Below are 24,545 nucleotides of genomic sequence, written 5' to 3'. Positions count from 1 at the left end.
TTATTTCTTAGTCTTCTGATACATCTGTCTGCTGTAACTATGAATCGTTTGCCAACACCACATTTTCATCATATTCCCTGAATGTCTTTTTCCTCCCACAGTTTGTATTAGAGTAGTTGAAGAGGTACAGGGAAACTTTCTGGAACTGGTCATTCTTCAACTTTTTGATACTGTGTCATTCTTTAATTCATTTCTTCTTTTACTTCTTATCTTCTCCTATTTTTAGTGTTCTCTTTTCTCTTTTATTTGTTCAGCTTTCTTGTGCAATTAATCATTATTCTCTCAACGAGTAGAAAATGTAATGAGAGTATCTGAGATGATATAGATAATATGGTTCTGTATGTTAAATTCACCAAATACACTAATTGGAAGTGACGGCTTTCTATATGTCTGAAATGATTTATTTATCTATTGTAGTATAATAAACAAGATTTCTTTCTTCCCTGATGTTCCTGGTAAGCTCTTATAAAAGTAGCAGTTTATCACATCTTGTAAAATTATTTTATGCAAATAACCATCATTTCTTCTTTCTGGTACCTCATGTTTTCACTTGAAAAATATATATTGCGTTGTAATTAGAGGAGGAGGACTTCGGGAAAAAATGCAAGTACGATATTTTTGAGATTACATTATCTTTGTGATGTAGGAGTTTGATCACTGGTGTCATTTTCTGCTGACTTTGGACACTGAGTATCTTCAAAGGTAATTGTAAACACAGTCCAGTGCTCCAGACTGTAGAGATTAGCCCATTTGAAGAACAATCTTTTTGTTACTGAAAATAGGTATATGGCTATGAACTGCAATTGAATTATTATACCCTGGGTACTTTCTTGTTGGCAGAATAGATGTAGATAACATGGAAAACCAAAACTGTTGGTTTCTGAATTTGTGTTTTCCTGTCATAGTAACACAGCAATTCAGCAAATCCAGCATCCGAAAGATGGTCAGTGATACCAAATTAAGTGTTTGGGAGCTGCCGTACTGTGTTGTTATACAGTTATTGTATACTGTATGGTATGTTTTGGAAGAGACACACTGATTTAGATTTCAGGGCTAGCATTTCATCCCTCTGTCTCTACAGATTGCTAAACCAAGTTTAGCTGTGATCTCTGCATGCTCAGTGCTAATGTTGATCTGGGTGTGAATAGTGGAGTAGTTTGATACTTTTGTCTGCTTCATTTGGTTCCTGATGCCAAGTCTTTCCATTTGAGAACTTTATTTATTTATTTACCATTCATACATGAAATAAGATGTGTGCTTCTAGTAGCAGTCTTGATGGTTCTAAATGATGTTCATCGGTATGTATGAATTACAGATAATGTTTATATTAATAAGATTAATCACTGCTGAGGAATATAACATGCAAACAGGCTGTTAACATCATATTCTAATAAATTTTGGCAGCTAACTCTTATCACCTACACATGTAAAGGACTGGCCAAATCATGAATAGACAATCAGCATAAGAGTTTGAGTAGCAGCCAAAACATGATGTGTACCTTTCCTAGGCATTGCCAGAGTGGCTCCTATGTTCATGTAAGGTACACTGTGCAGTAGTGTTCCCCAGGAGAGATACTTCTTCAGGAGTTAAGTACTACATTCAGGAGAATAGGGAATTGAGTGATGTGTGGGCCTCTGCTGCTCCATGAAGAGGATGCCTTGACACAATATATATGCACTTGAATTTCCTCTTCCCAAGTGAATACAAACTGCCTTGACTGTAAAATAGAGGCTGATTAGTGTTCTCCTTATTGTAGTCACCAATATCATAGACTATTGTCATTTCAATCTCCTAGTATTGCTGCTTATTTTTAAAAACATTTTCCTGCTCTCATGCCCAAACATATTTTGCCTTCCATTTCCACCTTTTAACATGCAAATGTTTAAGCGTTCTCCATAGATTTCCTTTTTAATAAATTTGAGGATGAAATACTAGTTCAAATGCCACTGGTCTTCTACTTGCATACCTTCAACTAATCAAAAGTCAGGAAAAAACCCCCCAGCAGGTTAAAACAGTTGGGGTTCTGTGCATTCACAGAATCTATTCTCACAATTTTCATAGATTTTATTGCTTTTTTAATTCTCTGTTCCCCATACAGCTAATTTTGCTAAAATTATGCTGAATTTTTAGCTGGTGAACAGCAGTAGGAAGACATGAGTGTTTGCTGAGGGCAAAGCTAAAAGTGGTCAGAAATTGAGACTAGCAGTAAAATTTTGCAAAAAAATTCAGAAATGCCAGTGGTTTTAGGTGATCTTCATTCTATCCTGCCTTTTTCTTTTTTTTTTGCTTGTTTATAGGCCATGAAAACATATCACAGCATATTTTAGTAAGCTTATTTTACATATAAAATATTGTAATTGTGTTATTTTTGTGGCTAAACTTGTCGACAAACTTTGTGGAAGAAAAAAACTGCAAGCAATAATGTCACTTGAGGTATTTTTTAATAATCTAGAATTTGGTATTTCGAAGGATCAACAGTGTTAGATGGTTTGGGATAGTAATCCTGAAAGAACAACATGTATTACTTATGTTCCACTGTTTTAAATAGTGACAGTGTCAGGAAGGGTTTCTTTAAATGAATGAAGTTTATAGAGGACATGCCATCTATAGTATGACTGAGTAAACATTGATTTTAACCTTTATTCATGAAAGGCGGTAATCTCAGGCTAATGCCGCACTTAACTCTGTACTTTCAAAATGATTTGCCTGATCTGATAAATTATGCAGTCTTTTATTTTGACCTTGTAACCTTGTAGAGTTTACTCAAACTGACTCCACAGTATTTGCCACATTAGCAGTATAATGGCTGTAACCAGTTCTCGTACTACAGTTCATTCTGCAGCGAAAGGTAAACACTGGGCCATGAAAATTTATTGATTCAATTACGTGATATACACATAGTACCATTTGAGAAGTGTTTTCAGGATTAAGTCATTACATATCTTCTGTTTGGTCAAAAATCTGAAATATATAAACAAGGAAGCAAGCGAGTACTGAGAAATATAAACTGCTATTTTTACTGTACGTAGAATGTACTCTTAGACATCAATCTAAAAGTTGTTTAGGTCGAAGAACAAGCCAGACATTGAATTCTCATGCATTTCTCCCTGACCAAGGTAACTTTTGTACTCAGTTGGTCCTGTAAGTATGTTATAATTTACTATGTAAATTATTTTTGTGGGTTTTTTTGTGTAAGAGTCTAGGCTTTGCAGCTTTTCTGTTTGAACAGAACTGATGACTGTACACATTTTTCTTCCTTAAACAGTAGAAGGCAAGGCCTTCAAAAAGAAAAAAAAAAGTAGTAAATTGGCTGGAGCATACTGTCATTACATGACATCATTAATTTGTTTCATACTTTGTGGCCAGTTTTGTTTCAGATAACCATGCTTTTAAATCTAATGTACTTTTATCTCACATTGAAATATCTTGATGCCTTGATCTGCTCAAGCGGAGGAGCAGGGATATTTTGATACAATTTAAAAACAAAACACAAAAATAGTTACCTTTAATTTATCTCTTATTGTACTGATGGTAAGTTTATAATATAGGCAAGATAAATTCTGCACAACTTCTTTTAAATAAATTATGCAATGGCACAATAGTATTAAATATATGTATAATTATGAGGTATTTAATATATTAAGAAATTATCTGAGAGGCCACTAAAGATTTAGGATGCTAGTGAAAAGAAGAATATGAAGAAATTATTAAGAATTAAAAAACATAACTCAGAAGTAAAACTTATTGTTTCTTTATTTTTACTTCTTATGTCTTTTGCACTCCATCTTTTGTTTTAATTTGTTTTTTTTTTATTTCAGGTGCATACATTGGAAAATGATTCATATCTTTAACTTTGAAGGGATATTTGCATTTTTTCTAGCTAATGCAAGCAGGACAGTTTCTCAGAATTGCATGTGAGAAATGGAGAGAAAGTGCCCAATTTATGTTAATGCTTTATGCATTGGAGATACACTAACTTATGCATTTGGAACATGGTAGGGAGAGGGAAGACAAGAAAAGGTGTTCTGTTTACTCCCATAGCAGTTGAATTAAGATCTACTTACACTACGTAATGCAATTCTCACTATTTGGTCTATACTCTGACCCTCCTTTTTAGCATTGAGTTTTCTGTTTTGCTCCCTTTGGCTTTGTTCTTTGGGTGTTGCTGGTCAAGGTAAATGATGTTGCTATGGATTCAACTGCAGCTCTGGCAGAGGGGCTGAAGTTGCTTTATGGAGAAGCATGATAGCCATGACTAATTAGAACACTAATATCTCAGAGGTAATTAGGAAACTGGAGAGGGGAAAATGAGGGATATGTGGAAATTTTGGTGTCTTATTAGCACATATGTTGACTTCAAATGACAAGCAGAAAAGTAATCAATGGCAACATAAATGCCATATTACTGTACTGTGTTGCCTCTACTACTGAACTTCACAGGGCAATTTTCGATTTTTGAAAGAAATGATAAGGAAAGAGGGAAGAAGTGTGTAAAGGCATTCCCTTCTTGGTGGGAAGGGACAGGAAGATGGCCAGGAGGACTCTTGACCAAGAGGCGAATGGGGGATATGAAGTGGGGGTGAAAATAACAGAGGGTTTTAGAAGCCCAGAGCTGCAACTGATGAAAGCAAAGACTTCAGAAAAAGGTGAGATGAAGGGTACCTGTATCCCATAAGTATTGAAAGAACTACCACTGAGGGAAAGGGAGAAAGGAAAATTACCTACATTTGGGTGTATAATAAATACTAAAGTTGTCCTAGTTATGCAGGTATAAACTGTGTGTATTAGCCTGAAGATGCAGCTGTAAACTTTCATGTGGTGAGGTTACAGAGTACTACTTTTTTGTGTAGTTTTTGCTGAATTGCATTGTGGCTGTGTATATGCATTGGGGATACTGTTGGGAAGTCTGTTAGGGCAGAATTTCTCAGTGATTCTCAGGTGGGCTCAAAAAGGGTGTTGTTCTGTCAAAGTGTGTCGTAGAAGGGCCACAGCAGTTTAGGTGCAGTTCTAAAATTCTGAGTATCACACAGAGATGTCTGCCCTGGGGTGATCCTTCTGAAGAAAATTGCTGTACAAATTTGTTTTAAAAAACACAACATGCAAAGATCAGGATGGCTGCAGGCAACTGCTCCTTTAAACAGGCAGCAAGTGTTCTATAATAAAATCCATCCAACCATCTTCTGTCATAAAACTGATTTTCTGGGGATGATTTCTACAAAATCTTAAGCTGCCTGTGGTTTTTCAGATGATAGGTAATTTCTATTATTTCCCACCTTTTCTGTTTCCTACCTTTGTTTCTTTTATGTCTCTCCAGCTGCAGGAGGACAGGTAGACAGATGCATCTATTCCTCACCTCAGTGCTCTATGTTAACAGAGTTGTTAAAAGTTAAAAGGTCAGGAGCTCAAAAGCTTACTGAAGGTCAGAACTTATATTATTTATTCAACCATATTTTGACCCTGTATGTATTATGAAACAGTTTTTAATTGGAGAATCTCATCCTGTTTCTTTCTGGAGACCATTTTATCATTTAGTATACAGAACGACAACTGCCAAGCAGCTGTTCCAATGTTGTTTCACTTGGATTTCAGTCAGTAGCCCAGCTCTTGCTTGCTGAGGTAAAATTTTCATCTTCACTTTGAGTAAAGTTTCTAACACTCTGAAGTAGATTTATATTCTGTACTGAATACAGAAGCCAGTGGGCTTTTCTAGAGTGATTCTGGGTTCACAAATCTTCAGAGCAATTTTTCACAGTGACTCATAATTATTCCCATTTCACAGATGGCAAACTGAGGCACAGAAGAGATTACAGTAATAGGTGTCCTCTGCCAGGTTTTCATATTATCTTGCCATAGTACGCTGTATTTAAAGAGTAGAACCTCTATTGACTTCCAGTGTTTCTCTGGATACTTACCAGTTCTGGAGTCCAAGGTTTCCTACTTGGTACTGAGAAGATGAGAAATACATTATCAGTGACCATGTGTGAGAAGTCAGATGTGATGCCCAGTGTCATTTACGTTCTATACTATCTCTGACGTTCTTTTCTGAAAACTGTAGTCATCTTTTCTAGCCTTCTTTATGTCCTTCAGATGATTGCAGTGAAAGGGATTGTTCACCCAAGTGACAAGGGGAATAGTTCCATTGAAGCTGAAGACTCTGGAAATTTAAGGACAAGTGTTACAAGTGTACTTATGCTGGAGAAGCAGTACAGAGTGTGAAATAAATCAAGGATGAAACTAAATCCTCTCTTGCTATTATGTGAAGCATGGTATGTGATGAGCATCTAAAGCTGTGATCCAGTAGATCAGCAGAAGCTGCTGAACCTCTCTGTCAGAAAGATATGACTCTGTTAGGACTGGAGGAAGGAACTAGTAGACAGAAGGTTTGTAAGAAAGATACTGGGAATTAAGAATTGGTAAACTGTGGCATAATATACTTCGTGACATAAGGATAATATGAGTCAATTTAACTGAATTTTTCAGCTTTTTGCTTGCTGATACCAAAGGCTTGTTGTTTTGGCAAAAGAAATCTCTTTGATGGCTATTTGATATTTCAATGCAGATAAATGTAAATAATTATATATAATTTTGTATAAATAGATTTATTTAGATATTTTTATAAATGCCCTTAAATACTTAAGGGCTGTGTAAGCCTCAAAATTTAAAACACATTTCATACTCTTTTTGTTCCTCATTGGTGCAGAAAAGAGAAGTCTGGAAAAACGCAGTCTGAGGGTTTCTTGGTTTGCTAGATCTTTCCTAGAGTTCGTCATTGATTCCATATGTGCATCAACTGTCTGGCCTTCATGGTGAAGGGTACCTTTTATCTTTAGGAAATCTTTAAGCAATTTAACTTTGCTTAGCTTATTGTTCAGTAATAAGGAAATAACATAAGGAAAGTGATTTAAAATATTGTTTTATGTAAAAAAATCAAACTACTTATTCATCCATTATATAAATAGAGCTGTATGTATTGCTATTAATTCAGTATCATTGACTTTGACCTAAGTTGATATTATGAGCATAGTTTAATCTTGAGATAAATGTTTCTATCAAAAAACAAAATACTAATTTTCTTGTAAAGAAACAGGGGATAAACTTAATTTTTGTTATTTCTGGTATGTTTAGAGCACAAGTAACAGGTTAAGGGGAAGGAGTAGTCAAAAATATCACAAGTGCTTCGTATCATTTTCTTGCAACCTTAGCACTTCACCATGAACATTATAAATGACTGATTCTCCTTTAGGTTCTGACTTGCTTTAGAATGATGTATGAAATAATATGTGTTTTGCATGTCCTGTTTGTAATGATAAAGGTCATATAGTATCATTTACATAATCTCTAGCCAGAAATGAACTCCAGCAATATCTTCTGTATAACATATACATTATCTGAGGTTTAAAACTCTCATTATTCATGAAAGTTAATTTTACAGTGGGTGTGAATGATCTATCTTATGGCTGCTTTTTTGATCATTCTATAAAATAATATGGAGCAAAGCCTGCACAAATAGCAGGAAAACCAGTAAAGAGTGATGCATTTGCTTGACTCTGTGTATACCCGATTGGATCTTGATTGATGGCAATCATTTGTCTTTGTCAAAAAAAGGAGAAAAATTCAGACATTGAAATAAGAGTGCTATCAAACTTTCTACAATGGCAGAAAGATTCTATTAATGTAGCCTGAGAGTATTAACTGTCTCTGCTAGAAAATGATAAAGAATGTTAATTTTTTTCCTTGAGCATGTATAAGTGTAAACTGCATTATTTTGTCTATGCTGGAAGACTGAAAGGGGCATGCTACAGATTTATGGCATGTTGGAATTGGAAATTAAAAAAAAAAAAAAGTAAATTACCAAAAAAAAAAAAAAAGGAAAGAAAAAACCAAATACAAGAGCTTAATCCTTCTGATTATGATTTCGCAACAAAACAATAAAAGTTTAAGTAGCACAGTGTCGTAAAATCCTTAATGCTGCATTCCAATTGATATTGAAGCTTTGAAGACTAACTTCAAAGGAGGGTGAACAAGAGCAAAAAATAGATATAAAATAAACAAAAAAAATTGACAAGCTTGGTTTTAGAAGTCCTTTTGTATGTCAGATCTAGGAATACTGACCCGTTACTTGAATGGGCTTTAAGGCAACTTCCTTATTAACGATGCTTAGAAACACAAAGCATATGTTTGTGGGTTACATTGTATTAAAAGGGAGGGAAATACTGTTTCACAATACAGTAATGCTTGCATTACAAGAATACTTTTTCTTTTTAAATAAAAGAATATATAATTTATATATATATCTCTATAAAAAACCTCAAACACAAAACCAAAACACCAAAATCCCAAAGAGTTAATCACTGGATTTATCATGCTCTTAGTATCTGTGGATTTTGTTATATGTCTGTTATGGTCTTTGTTTCTAAATAGCAGTGTTAAAGTTTGATTACTGAAACAATATTTTCTAAATTATGAACACAGCAAATAGCCTCCATGAGTACCCTCTCTACCCTAGGAAGGCAAATATTTTTTGTTCCTGAACTTTTAAAGAATAAGAAAACTGTAGCATTCAACTTTGATGTTTACTAGTCCTTGATGCACCCTTAAAAACAAATATGTGAGAGATTGTCATTTTAAGGACAGCTGAAGGAAAGCCTATATCAAAACTGTGAACCAGGACTTACAGTTCTATCCAGTACCTGTGCTAATGTGCTTTGTGGCCCTCATAAGTCATTTTAAAGGGTTTTTTGTTTGGTTGGTTTGGGTTTTTTTCCACTGTTTCTTCATTTAGGAAAGTGTTCCTAAAAACACTTTCTACCTTTGCCTTACTGCAGTATGTGTCAGATTATGGCAACAGGCTACTGATTCAAACATTAAAAGGCAACATAAACTGTGTTACCTGTTCTTACTTGAAGAACCTTTGAGTGACATCATTAAAAAGTTGATGCATTTTGTATTAACTCATTTGTTAACCTTCATGAAGCCTTTGCTACTGCTGCTGAAGATGCTAAGATGTGATTTTAGCTGAGTTGGTGATGCTGTATTTAATTTTTGTTTAATGGTAGGGTGGGTGAGACATAACTTGTATGATTGAGATCTTCGCCATTTTAAGGAGCACCTACAAGATTGCTTCATGACAGGGAAATCTTGGAAGTGTTCAATATACACATACAGACAGTATTTCACTCCCTCTCTTCTGAAAAATAACAAATGAGCACCAGAGTAATAGTGTAGGACAGTATTAAAATTATGAGGTCTCATTTTCAGGGAGCAATAGAATCAGGATCACCAATATTGTCCTAATAAAGACATTATAGAAGAAATATTCTTCCCCCAGCTTTCTTTCTGCTCTTGCCTGTCTTCATTTTCTGTCCTCATTAATTCTTTATCAGATTTCTGTTACTTTTCCCAGGTTTTTGTTTAGCCAGACCTGGTTTTATGACCCCCCTTCTCTACCTCTTCTCCAGCTGATTCCCAACTCTGTCCTGTTTACTCTGCTTGATCTCCAGCAGATCATGTACATGTGATCCTTCCCCTCTCACATTTTTATCTTCCATGACTTCCACATCAAGATGCTTTCTTTGTTGCCTCATAGGCTCTTTTGTCTCTTCTGTATCTGGATGAAATGATTTCCTTCTTTGTGCTGCTTATGTTGTTGTGGATGTAGAGGGCACTGGTGAAAGGCAGCTAGAACTTTCTTTGTACCAATGACTCTCAGTCTTTCAGTCTTTCTGGAGTGGCCATTTCAGAGAAGGTTTTTTAGAGAGAGAGAAAACCTTTCAGAGAAAAATATTAAAATTATACAAATTTTTAAAATATAATAAACAGAAATAAGAATTATATACTAGAAGACTTTTGGCCAAGTAGAATTACCTGCAAACCTGTTTCTCTATGAAACGTTCAAAAGCCGTTGAATCCATGTCGCAGAATAAATTCAACCAAAGAATCAGCTCCATTTGTTAATGTGTTCATTTCTCCTCCAAATCCTGCACAGTGTGCTGTAATCTCTGCGATGATTGTCAGTCTGTCTGTGCTCCTCTCGCTGTCCCCTTCCCTCATGGGAAATTTTTGGGGAAAATACCATCTTGCAGCGATTAGTATCAAAGATTGGTTCCTTCTATCATATGGTTTGGTAAGTAATCTGTAGCTATTGCTGTGATTTGCTGCTTGCCCGTATAGCTTCACACATGTATTTCATTTCCAAAGTTTAGCAAAGTTATTCCCTATAAAGAGGGTGAAAGTCTAGATGAAAGCCATCCCTTTTGTGAAAACCATATTCTCTATCCCTCTTAGTGACTGGTACAACAAAGTAAATTTTAATGGTGCATGATACTGAAAATGAATCCTATGACCTTGAGAAGTTTTAGCAAAAGATCAGGTTTTATGTGAGTCCTTTTGCCGCTGTTTTCATTGCTCTATTTTTAATTTTTAGTTGAAAAATGTAGTACAAGTAGCTGTGTATATATTCAGTACTTGAAACACTTCAAATTAATATTCATGAATCACTTAGAAAAAAAACCCCAAACTGGTTTGCATGTAAATTAATGATTTTTATTCTTTCTAGGGCTCTGTTCATTTCATTACTAACTGCATTCATCTTCCTCCCGAAATGAGAAAGCATGGTTTTTCTTCTGAAAACATTAGTGTTTTTACAGCAATGGAGAACTTCTCATTTTATCTTATCCTTGAAATCTCTTACAAAATATATGGGCTTTTTATTTTGACAAGGGAAGTGAAAACATTCAATTTTCATGATGAAATGAAACAGTCTTTTTTCAATTTTGAGTGTCAGTCTGAATTGACTGTTCTGTCAGCAGAGAAACTAATTGCACAAAAACCATGCTTTTCAGTTCTTTTATCGTGATTTCTCTTTAAAAATGTTTTCTGTGATGGATTTAACAAACTTTGTAAACAAGGTTTCTTGGAGAAATTGTATTATATACTGTATCAAAATGTTTGAGTTCTTTCATTTTTTCATCATAGGCTACTAAAGAAAGAAGTTAGCTTAGTTTAGCAGTGATAATACATGATTATTTCTAAGGCTGAATAATGAAGAAAGGTGTGACTACAGATAATTACAGATACAGTTTATATATGCAGGAGGGAGATTATGTTCAAGGAGGAAAATGTGCATTATGATGCAGTGTACTTAAATTATGCTCATAAGTATGTGCACAATAATTTAACAGTGGTGTGGTCCTAAATAATCTTCTCTGAAGAATTTACATAAAACAAGAATTAACATGTCCAGCAAAAATGTGGAAAATTGTACAGTTGTTACAGAGAACTGTTCTGTTCTCGTGTTTGTATCCCAGATTTTAAATACACAGTTTATAGGTTTTTTAGGAGTTTAGGAGGATTTTCCTCTTTAGTGTCCCATCTATAGTATTTTGTGAATATCAGCAGTATCACATACTGTACAGATACTTGATTTATAAACACACAGATGGAATCTGTAGTCCAGAAACTGGGGTTTGCCCGTGCCACTGAGAGCTCTTCACCTTGTTGCTGAAGTGACACATTAGAACAGAAATTCCCAGAAATGTCCACAGTTCCAACTTTTTGCTTTTCGCTGCAGTAATTCTTCCCAGTGTGGGGGTTGAGGGCACTGATACTTGGGTTTGTTTGAAGTCTGTTTCTCCACTGTGGATGAGTACCTAGAAGAGAGAAATACATTAGGAGGAAGAAGGAATATAAATAGACAAACCACATTAGACTCAGGAAATCCCCTGAGCTGAAAATAGTTGGAAACTGGCACAGTGTTAGGGGAGAAGTTGTACATGGTCGGATTGATCTTACTCTTCCTTAAGCCACCACTGACATTTTGGGATGCAGAATTTCAGGTTAGACTTTTAGTGAGAAAAGGTTCTTTCTGTCCAGTGGGTGCATTGAGAGGTTGGTGGCACCACTGGAGCGATGCGGTTTGTTAGCAGTCGAGTGTGACTTTTCCAGATCCCTCAGTTCTCCTCTCTGATGGGGGTGTTTCTTAGTGGTGCTGAATGGCTGTGAGACAGGGATTCTTTGCTGCATAGGGGTTGTTATTTCCAGTTATGAATGACAGTGTTGTGTCCAGTTCATTCCCCTCCTTGGTGGGATTGCTGTGTTGAGAAACACTGCTTAATATTGAGAAAGTTGTTTCCATGTCAGGAAAAAGCCTAAAGAGGTTTGTTGGCTTTCCTACTGGTTTTGGTGGTGTGTGGTTGTCTGGTTTTGATGGGTTTGGTTTGGAGGGTTTTGGGGTTTTTTTGGTGAATTAAAAACAAGTAAAGGAATAGCTAGATAAAGAGGGAGAAGTTGGAAGCCTTGTCAAGAGAGTTAATAGCTCCCCTGAAGAAGAAACTTTGTCTTTTAAACATGTGTCTGTATGGATGCTGACAGAGATGGGAAAGAAGTTGTGGGTGTCATGTTTAAATCACTGAAATGAAACGGGAAACATTTCCTGGTTTGCTGCTTCTTAAGCTTTCGTTTTAGAGTCTTTGTTATCAGTGCTGTTCTGTAATGTTGGATTTAAATGCTAACACTCTTAGTCTTCAGTGTAAAGCAAGGATATGCAGAGGAAAGAATATTACCATGTCTCCTGTATTGCTCAGTCCAAGTGTTCATTACCAAGTTAGCTGTTGCTAGATTTCTCAAAGTAACTATAGAAAAGAGGTTTACATCTTCTCAGTGGTTTCTGATGTGTCAATGTGCAAACTTTTATCCTGGACTAAGCCCTTGAATTACTATATTAAAAGAACTTTGGGCGGTTTAGCACTCTTAACAACTGCTCAGGCTTTACTGCAAGTAGTCCTTTGGTAACTTTTGTAACATTAATAAGGACGGCTTCTGCACTTCTCTTTTATTAATGTAGCCTCTTTTCAGAGGGGCCTGGTACTATCTTCAGAACCTTTGTGACCCATGGATCTCAAGAGGCAGTTCAGTAGCTTAAGCCAGTTTTGATAGGAGGTGTAATTAAAGCTGCAGATATTTAGGTGAGCTCAAATTAGCACTGAGTAATCAGGCATAAAATAGTACCATATTTATCCAAATATAGGAGGATAGTGATGGTTCTGCTCAGAAAAAAAACAATTATGAAGTGTCTCCCTACCTCTTGACAGGAGCCCCAAATACACACTTTCACCTTTCCAAATGGAAACTCTGACTTTTTTAACTTATTCTCCAACATCAGCTCCCCACTCTGCGAGGCGTTTTTCCTACCTGTCTAGACCTTTACATCTGTACCTTCTGCTGCTTCTCCATCCTCTGTGTATAGTGTTGGTGCTGTTCTACATAGAGTTCTTGCAGACTGTGCAGCAGTATACTTTACAAGTCCTGCAAAGGATTTGGTGTGAGCTGATGGTTACCACCTTGCCAAGGGCAATTCACAGGCAGCATCTTCACATGCAGACTCTGTCAGGTGACAGTTTTGAACTTGCCTGCCTCTGCAGGCAAGTTTATCTGCCAGTTTTTTATCTCCTGGTTTCTTGATAACATATAGTGGAAGAGAAGGTGTGTTTTCAGGCTACTTTTTCCTTTATTTAAACCTTCAGTAAATACAATATTCTCTTTGTGGTCCAGGAAAGGGTACTTCATCATAATTCAGTACTGTGTTTTTTATTTTTAGAGGCAGTTTGCAGGGTGAAATATATTTGTTAAGTTAAACCCTTTTAAAGGTATTTGAGTCCTGTTGTTGTTTCCTGAGTATTCTGTGCTAGTATGGTAACACTTAGGAGTCTTGTTCCATGTGCTTCTTAGTGGTCTTGCTGCCTTGTGCTTATTGTTTCCTGTCTCAGAGCGTGGTACAATGTTTGCAGTTATTTGAACTCTTTCTTACATGTGTTTCTGCAATCATCACACAATGAAGTCATTTCCCACATTTTGCCTTCCTCAGATTTTAAATCTTGAATTTAATCTTGGACAGAAGTGTTAGTCTTCACATCAAATCATACTTGATTTTTTTTAGAATTTGGTTGGAATTTTTTTTTTTTAAGCTTTGATTTTAGTTATCGGGGAGCAGGAGAAATGCAGGTAATGTTGAAGTTGTGTGTCTCTAAGGCTTTAATATCCTAACCTACAAACTGAATTGATAATACCTTTTCCAAGATGCTGTTTAACAGAGGCCAAACATGCAGTGGACCTGAGAGAGTTGCCTGTTCCACCTAACATAATTTAAAGCAGAGGGACAAGTATGTTCAAATTGATTTGTGATTAAGCAAGAGGTTGAAGGGGGGGTTTGCTTATCTCCCCAGATGCACTCAAATTCTGTCCACAATAAAAAGATAAAATATATATATGCATTTTTGATATGTGGGCATTTAGAGACCTCAGGGAGGTCGGTCTTCTCTTTATTATTCTGTGTTAAAAAAACCTCCTCTCTATGGTGGTTGTTGAATTGCTGGGTTGATTTAGTTAATAGATAGTGATTTTAACTTAAATCAAATGAAAAACAAAACAAAAACTCAAAAAAAAAATCCAACACCCCCCCCCCCCAATTACTTTAGATCTTTCTGACTGAGGACTCTGAAAATATATATACAAAAGAGAAAAAAAATTAACTTCCTGTAGAAGAACATAGAGCAGAAAAGTATTTGTTCAATCAGAGGGATGCACTATTACATTTTTATGGAAGCAAGAAAAGTATCCAGCTGTTAAGAGAGCTATAAAAAAAGGATACAGGTTAGCCACAGCTCTTAAAAGTGTAGATATATGGGAATGTGATTCCATCCTGTTTCTTCTAGAGAAGATGGTAGTGAAGCTGAAATGTTTGGGCCAGGTCAAATCCAAGATTTTTTTGGGTAAAGCTTTGCTGTAATTCCTGTGTTTTATACTTGTGGGGTCAGAACAATGTACAAACAAAATACAGAACTGAGCAGATTTTCTTGTTTTGGTCAAAAGTTGATCTGTATATCCACAAATGCTGAAAGATTATGATCTCAAATTTCAAGCTACTGAAAGAATTACTCTGAGTCATAATATTTCGATGCACATTATGCCTCACAGAAAATCTGCTGATGCTGTAATTAGTGAGAAAATGCATAGATACTTCCTATGCATGTGCTTAAGGTAAAAGCATCAGAACCAGCAGGAATGGCTAAGCAGATAGAGATTGAGCTGGCTCCTTCATCATATTATATCCTTGAACCTTTATTCTTATATTCCATTGTTCATTTTGGCAAGGAAGGGATGGCCAAGTACTACTGACTAAATTTCCTCATTATCAGAGGAACAGCAAAAAAACCCTCTAATGAGATGCAGTGTATACCTATTTTTTCTATATTATGGTAGTTATTGTTAGTTTCAATATGAATAGCGGTTTATGGATCTCTGTGAACTATAGTTACTTTGAAAAACAAATGTTGTTGACTGTAATCAGGTGTAGGATGTGTGAGATCTGCAAAGATTTATGAGCAACTAAGCCAAAGCATCCAGCTGCAAATTTGCTATACATTCATTCTTCCATGTCTGAATCATGTCTGAACTAATTTTTGCTGAAAGCCAGAAGAAAGTTTTCATGTTAACTTCTGGTAGAAAAGTGGAGTAGTTTTCATTTCAGTTAATTTATAATTATTCTTGACAGAAATGCAGCACAAATTGAACTGTGTTTTAAGGTGACATCTTTGAAAGTGCAGTTTTATTTTAGACTGATCAAAATAAGATCAGTCTAAGATAAGATAATGGTTGCAGAATACATGATTAGTACTGTACCATGTACTTTAGTGAGCCCTCTTTGAAGTATCAGCGTGCCCTGGAATGCCAGCACTTCAAAGAATGCTTCCTCCAAAAAGCTGGGGTTAGCCACCAAGGGGTTAATAAAGATCAAAGAAGAGCATACATAAACAGAACTGTTTTTAAACTGGAAGTTAATAACACCATTATCTAGGACAGCAACACCTTAAAGGTGGGCTTGTCTTTTCCCTGACACAGTGCTTTATAATGCGTAGAGGGAGATTGAAACATTTATAGTCAACATTTTTTCTGGATTGCTTTTTAAATGAGGAATTCAAAGCTTGTCAGTGCAGAAAAGTGTCTCTGTGATACCTGAAATTGGCATTGTTCCTCTAGTTTTGTTTACATGCTAGTTAGGTGGGAATAGATTTTTGGCATGATTCCATGAAAACACTGAGATCTGGAGGCCTGGGCAGGGAATTGCGTTGCCTAATAAATAGGAGGTTGAGACAAAGAGATAATATCCTAAGTATTGACTGTATAAAAGCATACAAACAGCATTTCTATGATTTTTTAAAATTCAAATCTAGGAATTACAGATCTGTGCTGTTTGTACTGTCTTGTTTATAAGGGGAAATAGCATGAAACATCTCTGAAGACACACTTCCCTTACTGATGTTCGCATCTTTTCCCCTACACTGGAAGCACCTTAGGTTTAAATTATACAAAGGTCCCCTACCTGCTGTGCAGAGTTCCTCAGAGTTCTGTGCTAAGTCCATGCAGACATTGTGCCAGAAGTTCATAGCCTGCTTTTTACATCTATTTCTTCTGAAAGATGTAAAGAAGAACGGCACTACTCTCCTGCAAATACAAGAAACCTCCCCTCCACACACACCTGTATAGGCAAAGCTAAATGTTTTCTTGGAAAAGGGTAAGAAGAAGTAAATAGGCTATGCTGATTTAATGCATTACATTATTAGCATTCTGCATAATTGATATTATGCCAAGGGAGTTGTACTCAGTGGCCTTGGGCCTTTATTATGACCAGTTCCTGTTACTGCAGCAATGACTGTGGCAGAGATTAAGAGCCTGCCTGCACATGATGTTTTTCTCTTAAGGATACCCAGTTATTTCCATTTGTGGAAGTCTGTATCCTGAAACTATGGGATATGAATGTTTATTTGTGAGGAAAATGAAGATAACATTAGAAGGCAGAGACTGCTAATATTAGAGTACAATTACATGATATGTCTTTTTTGATATCAAATACATTCTTCCTCATCTCTTCCTTTCTTTCTCACACCTGTACATTTTTTTTCCCATATTTTTAGTTACACAGTTGCTGGTTAGGCTGCAGAGTAAACAGGTTACTGATATAAAACCAAATAAAACCAATGAACTCTAACAATCCCAGATAGTTACTGGCATTCAGTTTAGTGTGGCTGCAAAAATGCTTATGTGAAGGCAACTGAGTGAGGGAGAGAGAATAGAACCGTAACTCATTTTGCCATTGAAGAAAAGTGTAGGTAATGTGGATGGTGTTTCCAAAGATCATCTCAATGCACTTATCAGGAGTTAATTAATCTTTAATGTTCTGAAGTAGGTACATTATGAGTGAAGTGCTGTGAAATACACACATTGGTGTGTGTCTGGCCAAGTAATGTTTTAGCTGCAACTTTGACTTGATAACCTTTTCCTGTGTGCTTTGGTAATACAGGTAAAGTGGGAATCAGATCAGGAATCTTATTTACTGAAAAACTCTTTTTCCCTACTGCATTGGTACTCTGATTTAGGTTTACCACATGGAAAACACTTGTGCATGGTATCTCTGTAGGAAATGCTGAACTTGGTAGTGCTGCTGAGAACTTGCTTTTTAAGTTACATCTTCAGTGTTTGCTTTACCGTCATTAAGGTCAATGTTTTATTTTCCAAAGTATGTTATATATTTTTGATCATGTTACAAATTGATAATACATCTAGATGTGCATAAAACATGTTTTAGATTAATATTTACGAGCGTAGCAGTATGCTGATCGTGTGTCTAGTGTAACTTGGCTTTTTAGATCAAAGTTTGTGAAAGCTCGTTACAAGAATATTGAAGGGTTTCAGAAAATGTTTTACTTGCTTTCTACAATTGCATTTTATTGAGTCAGTTAGTGGAACATACTTTGCATTTTACTGACATGCAAAATATGAGAGATTTTAGTTAATATTCTGGACATCCAGCTGTATGAAAATGCAATGGATTTCAATTTACGAGATAAAGCAGCCTCTTACTTAACATGATGCCCTGCGGTCTGCTGGAGGCACTCCACCAAAATTTCTGCAGTACTTTTTCAAACTTCAGCACTTCTGTCTTTGAATTGGCAATCAAATCAATGCTGAGGGATGAATGGATTGAGAGCAGCCCTGCCGAGAAGGACTTGGAGCTGCTGGTGGGTGAGAGGCTGGACATGACCAGCAATGTGCACTTGCAGCCCAGAAAGTCAGTTGTGTTTTGGGCTGAATCAAAAGCAGGGTGGCCAGCAGGCTCCTCTGCTCCACTCTGGTGAGACCCCACCTGCAGTGCTGCATTCAGCTCTGGGGTCCCCTGCACAGGAAGGGCATCGACCTGTTTGGAGCGAGTCCAGAGGAGGCAAGCAAGATAATGAGAAGTCTGGAACACCTCTCCTATGAGCAAAGGCTGTGAGAGAGTTTGGACTGTTCAGCCTGGAGAAGAGAAGGCTACTAGAAGACCTTCTAGCAGCCTTCCAGTACCTAAAGGGGCTATGGCAGAGCTGGAAATGAACTTTCTACAAGGGCATGTAGTGATAGGACAAGGGGAAATGGCTTCAAACTGACAGAGAGCAGGTTTAGATTAGATACTAAGAAGAAAATTCTTTCCTGTGAGGTTGGTGAGACTCTGGCACAAGTTGCCCAGAGAAGTTGTGGATGCCTTATCCCAGGAAATGTTCCTGGCCAGTTTGGACAGGACTTTGAACAATGTAGTCTATTGGAAGGTGTCCTTGCCCACAGCAGGGAGGTTAGAACTAGATGATTTCTAATAAGGTCCCTTCCAATTCAAACCATTCTATGATTCTTTGATTCAAATGTGAAGTGCTTATTGCTGCTTCTTTTTTTTTGCTTTTGCCTTTTTTTGCCTTTTTTTTTGAGAAAAAATGTTTGTGTCCCCCCACAGCAGATATCTGGATTGAGTTCTTGGAGGATTTTACATGGAAGCAAAAGTTATCTAGATGTAGACCAAGAAATGTTCCTGAACAGCATTAAAATAATCTGACATATATTTTCTTTAAAACTGTGCATTGCTATTTGCATTCTATGATTATGTGTAGTTTAGAAAGAACACCTGATATTCTGCATTTGATGACCCATTGCGACCGAAGTGCATAACAAACTTTTATTAGAAGTTGTAGTAGTCATGCAGTTGGTGATAGAGAAACCACAGAGCCACTGTCTTTCTTGTTTTCCTTTCAAACCTTTCCTGTTATTATTGATTAATAAGTGGTGTTACCACTCTGTTTTTGGCTATGACATTAATTTAGCCCATGTTTGAACACTTACACCTTAGCAATTGTCATCAGGTATTGATTGCTTTGCTGATGATCTTAGTGGAGAGACCAAGGATTGATTAGGTTCAGAGATTGACTCACCTGCTTAACTCTACAGTTAGAGTTCTGAGGAGGAGTATGTAATCTGAAAATTTATCTTGGTATCTTTGCATAGGTTTATCTGCTTTTAAGTTTGTTGCAATTGCCTTTCATGGAAGTGTGTTTTCTTGCCCTTGAGACTAGATAGCCTTCTAGATAGAAGAGATTTTTTAGAGCTCTAGTCATCCTCTGTCTCTGCAGATGATTTCTGTAACACTGTACTGTTTTGCCTTTCTTTCAATTTCTTTGTTTCTCTTTTCTGTGCTGTATTTGTTTATTTGCTACTAATCTAAGGATTTGAAAGGAGGCTTCTGTGGTATGCTAAAATCTGTTCTCAGCTAACTGGTAACCTGTACAGAACTAGGACCTCTCAAACTATTGCTTTTGTAGGTTTGCATTTTCTTTCCTCTTCCCCACCTCACACAGCCCCTTTACAAACCACGCTAATTTGCTTGACTGTTTCTTTTCTGGTGTCTTAGGGGTAGCAGAGTATCTTGAAATACACAATAAATAAGACATTACAAGAAGTGATTCTACAGCATTTGCATGATCCTCTTGTCCTTCTCTGGTACTGCTTAGATTTAAATCTACAGTGTATGAGGACCAGTAGGTAATTCCCATGCCTAAAATTCCTTTGCTCTAACACCATAATAAAACTAGTACAGCAGTTGATATGTTTTGTCTCCCAATTGTCTTAAATCTTTGAAACTGGTAGGAAAATTGGTTTCTTGCTCCTGGAGTGAAGATAAGTAAGCATTCATGCTTTTTCCCATTGGCCAAAGTGAAGTGACTTTTTTTTCAAGACACAAAGTACTGAGGGCACAGGAAACATTCTATATTTAATCTCATCTCTGTACAATTTTAGCAGTTAAGTTAGTTGCATGGAACTGAGAGGAAAGTTTTATCTCAGTTCTGAGTACATAGCCTGGTAATTTGGGAAACTGTTTGAAAAATAAAGCAATATAATAGTTATGCTATTTGAACAAAACATTTAATATAAAAGCTTTTTTTCTATTCAGTCAATATTGTTACTAAGGAACCACTAATTACTGTGCATCACGTTATAGGGGGCCCTGCCAAATCCATGCAAATCATGTGATTTATAATTCATAAATCCCTGATCCCCTGAGAAACTTTGCTCTTGCACTTAGACTAATTGAGTACTTATGTTCATCGATCCAGTCCATATAGCACCTTTAGTCCATATGGCAGCCTTTATTATAGGTCTGGGAACTTCTGCTGTCATATATCCCCTGTAGCCCATGCTGCTGTACTGTTTCCAAAATCTGCTTCCTTGATCCTCTGCTTCATAATCCTTCAGTCTGTCAGCAGTCAGTTCTGCCCAAATCAGAGCAATATTTATGTCTGTCTCCCCCTAGCTGCAGAGGTATAAAGTCTGTGTGGTACAATACTGCCTTTTGGGGATGGGACTGCAGTGGTTAATTGATCTTACTAGTTCTGGAGTAGCTGTGTAATACACTGGCTTAAATTGGTTCTAATATGCATTTCTCCCAGTAGCTGCTCTCAAAAATGGCTCACTTATAAGAATTAGTCAACATTGGTGTTTATTTTTGGCTTTGCAGGCTTTTGTTGCATGTTTTTCTATGTGTAGAGGGTAGATAACTTTTTTTTAATCTTATAATGCAGTGGTTGTGAATAGTTACAAATACTCAAATACACAGTCTAATAGCTGATATGTATTTGTTTATAATAATTGGTGCACCAGTGAAGGAGATAGAACCCTATGCAAATTTCATGTGCTGAACTAAAAATAAAAGTAAGGGACTAAAGATGTATTATGTTTCAGGATAATACTTCATGCCTCATCACTGTTGCCTACTGTCATAATAATTTTTTGCATAGTTTTCTGATGTGCTATAATTGCAATTGTTACCCAGAAGAATGGCATCACTTAATTCTATCAAAACTGTGGAAAGATAGATGAATGACAAATTAATAATTTACCATCTTTGCATAATACTGTAGCACAGAATACCAGAAGGATTGATGGCAGAAGAGGTTAACAAATTTTAGAGGCTTCCATTAGCTTTTCATTGTCATATGTTTGCGGTGCCGACTGAAATAAGCTTTGTAGGAGATCTCAGTCTAGGGAACTAATTACTCGTGCCGATTGCCACGCTGATGAATAGACCCTCATTGTATCGGTCCCCTGAAGACGAGGAGCAGTCTGTGATTCACGACTGCATCCTGGCTGATATTTGATAATAATTTTAACAGATAAATGTAGGAAGGCAGAATGATGAAGTGCCTATCCGTGCTCTACGACTATCAAAGGCATGCACATAGCCAGCTGTGTTCTGCCTTTTTTCTATAAACACTGACGGAGAATTTTAAGTTATTAATCGACCTTTGAATAAACCCATAGCTTCTTGTGTTTTATAATTTTTCTTTGGTTAATTATTCCAAAATCGTTGGGCTTTACAACTAGAGCGTTCCAATTTCAGCATGACTGTAATACAGACTAAGTGTGAAAATATGATACTGGGGAATTTGATTCCAATACTTCAGTATTTTTCTGAAATTAAGAAATCAGAAAGATGAAGACTAGCGCTGCCTTTTCTTTGGTGTTAAAAAAAACCACAGGATTTTAATGAAGAGTGCAAAGGCAGTCTCCATTTTTATAAATTTTTTTTTCGGTTGGAATTTTTAATGTCTACAAATTGTGTTTGAGAGTAGAGTTATACAAATCATTTTGGCTTTTGTGACTACATGTTTGAAACCCTTGTTTTACCTTAAATAAAACTCATTTCTGCCTTTAAGCCTCAAAGCTAGGAATGTAGATACCAAGTATTTTTTAACATTGTGATCTGTAAATTAATTGTGGCTATTCACTTGTCAGTGTTGGCAGGTATACCTTCTATTAGCTCCTGGATCAGAAATGGAATTCATATGCATTTTCATCTGTTGTTTTAATACTAGCTATGTAAACAAACAAAATCAGTGTTATTTAATTTGGGCATACACGTTTTCAGGATATCATGGCTTTCTGTGCCTCAGGCATTTTCTGTTTGTTTATTTGCTATACCTGGAATTGGCATTTTTTATCCATTCTCTGGGCTAAAATACTGTTTCACAGTGGCATTCATTCATGATCATCTAACAAGATAGTAACTGGCACTTGTATATGACCATATTAAAAAGATCTACGTATATTTGGAACGTACAATGGAAAATAATGAATTTGATATAACCTTTTCTAGATGTGATTTTTTAAAAGTATACCTTCTATGTAGCAATTATTACACATCATAACATGTAGTTTTTAATTAAATGTAAAAACACAACTACATAAACCAGAAATGCAATCTGATTTGCTTGAAAATAGATTGCTGTTTCACTCTCCTGGAATGGTTTATTTAAAAACAGTAAATGGAAAAGAAATGCATTTTCTCGTGTTGTTCTAAGCCTCAGGGGCTAAATGTAATGAATATTTTAAGAGATTATTTTAATTAAATTCCTGCACATCTAAACAGAGTAATATTTTATTATCACATACATAACCATGTAACTGAGGTATTCATTAAAGTTAACACTTTCTGGACCAAGAATTCATGGCATGATTTACTGACCTTGTGCAAAAAGGCACAAATTAGGAAGAAAAATGAAGGGGGACAGACTTTGATTAATATAGGTAATGCTATACCATATTTATAATAGCCTTTTCCCTATTCTGGTTTATAAATGCAGTCACTGAGAAAGGTGCCCTGCTGAGGCTGAAATGAGGCTGAAATCGGAGCACATGCCACTAGAGTGTGGGGAAACTGATCACACTGTCAGCAATTCATTTCAAAATGATGTATTTAGTGCTCATTTCACCTTCCAAGAAAAAAGGGAAAGGAGTTCCTTAGACTGGAAGGTGATATTGTTATTTTCAAGGACATACCTAAGTAAAAGATTGCAGAAAGGGGGGAGGTTAAAAAAAAAAAAAAGGCGAAAGCAGCGCAAACAAGGAGAGCTTTATGCAGAAATTCAGCGCTACCATGCTGTTTGATAATTGCTAACATATGTGGCTCCTCTGTTTCATTGTAGTCGTCCTCGTGAGTTCTGGCGCCTTGACTACTGGGAAGATGACTTGCGGCGCCGGCGACGATTTGTGCGTAACCCCCTCGGATCGACACATCCTGAAGCGACACTCAAAGCAGCCGGAGAACATGGTCAGTGTAAAATCTGCCGCTCGCCACCAGCGGCAGGTTACAGTACTTGGTGGCAAAGACTAGACCTTCCCTCTCGGGAGAACGCTGGAAAATGGTCCCAAATCCAAGGCTTCTGTCATTGCATTTCGTGTTCGATACGAGGATAAACTGACCGTTGGTGTTGGTGTTTGCTAAGCCCCCTCGTTACGTCTTAGCAGGGCTGGCACCTTGTGCATGCTTTGCATGCCATGTTTGCAAGTACAGTTTTTGCTAAGCAGAAGAAAAGTGGATGCGATTTTGCCATTAATCCGTGGACACACTTCCTTGTAAATTACCTACTTATACTTTAGTAACTTCAGAAGAAGGTCTTTCCTGTTCAGAAATCCACAGCAATTATTTCAGTAAGCCTTAGCGCTTATCTGCCTATCATTACAGGTATATTAGAAGTTAAACTGCACAGATATTTGATTATGTGTAAGTCCTCTAGTTTTTCTGCAAGAATTTGATATGGAATAAATAGTAGTAAATGCTGAGATGTAGAGTTAGTGCTCAAGCAGCAAAATGGTAACAATGATTTCTACCTAGTGATTTAAAATAGGAGATAGGGGTTTTTTTTCTCATCTTCTGATCAGGGATCTCTCAGTTATGTCTGCTATGTCTGTTCTAGAAGAGAATGAGTTTACAAAACTGAGTTTTGTAAATACTCTCAGTTTGAGAATTCTGTAGTAAATAAAAATATAAACAATCAAACAAAAACACACCCAAAGCTAATGAACTTTGGGTTTTAGTATAGAATTCTATGTCTTTGCAATCTAATGAAGATACGTTAATAAGGTGGAAAAATCTTTCTTGTATTTAAAAATAATTTGCTTATATTTAAAGCTGAGTACCCTTCACCTTGAAGGTACATGTCATGGAACAGAATAATTTAAATTTAGTATTTTTTTTTCTTTTTTAGTTTGTGAATTACTGCATACATACACACACAAATTATATGTGGAGGCATAAACTTTATGCTAATTTAAAATTATAAAGACTGTTGTGTGAATATAGAAGAACATCACTGTTGTAAAGTTAGTTTCCATCAGGCATCTTAACCTCTTGCAC

At 36.4% G+C, this 24,545-nt stretch overlaps 1 protein-coding gene across 3 annotated transcripts in view; it reads left to right on the top strand.

Moving 5' to 3' along the window:
* The window catches only part of LRBA (LPS responsive beige-like anchor protein), a 400,324-nt gene that overhangs the window by 188,725 nt on the left and 187,054 nt on the right, over window positions 1–24,545 (top strand). For all 3 annotated transcript variants that reach the window (XM_027652781.1, XM_027652782.1, XM_027652783.1), the window contains one exon: window positions 23,335–23,459. In XM_027652781.1, the coding sequence (XP_027508582.1) occupies window positions 23,335–23,459 (125 nt within the window). The remainder of the gene's footprint in view (window positions 1–23,334; window positions 23,460–24,545) is intronic.

The sequence above is a fragment of the Corapipo altera genome, unplaced genomic scaffold, assembly GCF_003945725.1.
Source record: "Corapipo altera isolate COAL_440 unplaced genomic scaffold, ASM394572v1 69, whole genome shotgun sequence".
NCBI classification, from domain to species: domain Eukaryota; kingdom Metazoa; phylum Chordata; class Aves; order Passeriformes; family Pipridae; genus Corapipo; species Corapipo altera.
Note: the sequence above shows the minus strand (reverse complement) of the source record. Positions and strands in the feature narration are given on the sequence as shown.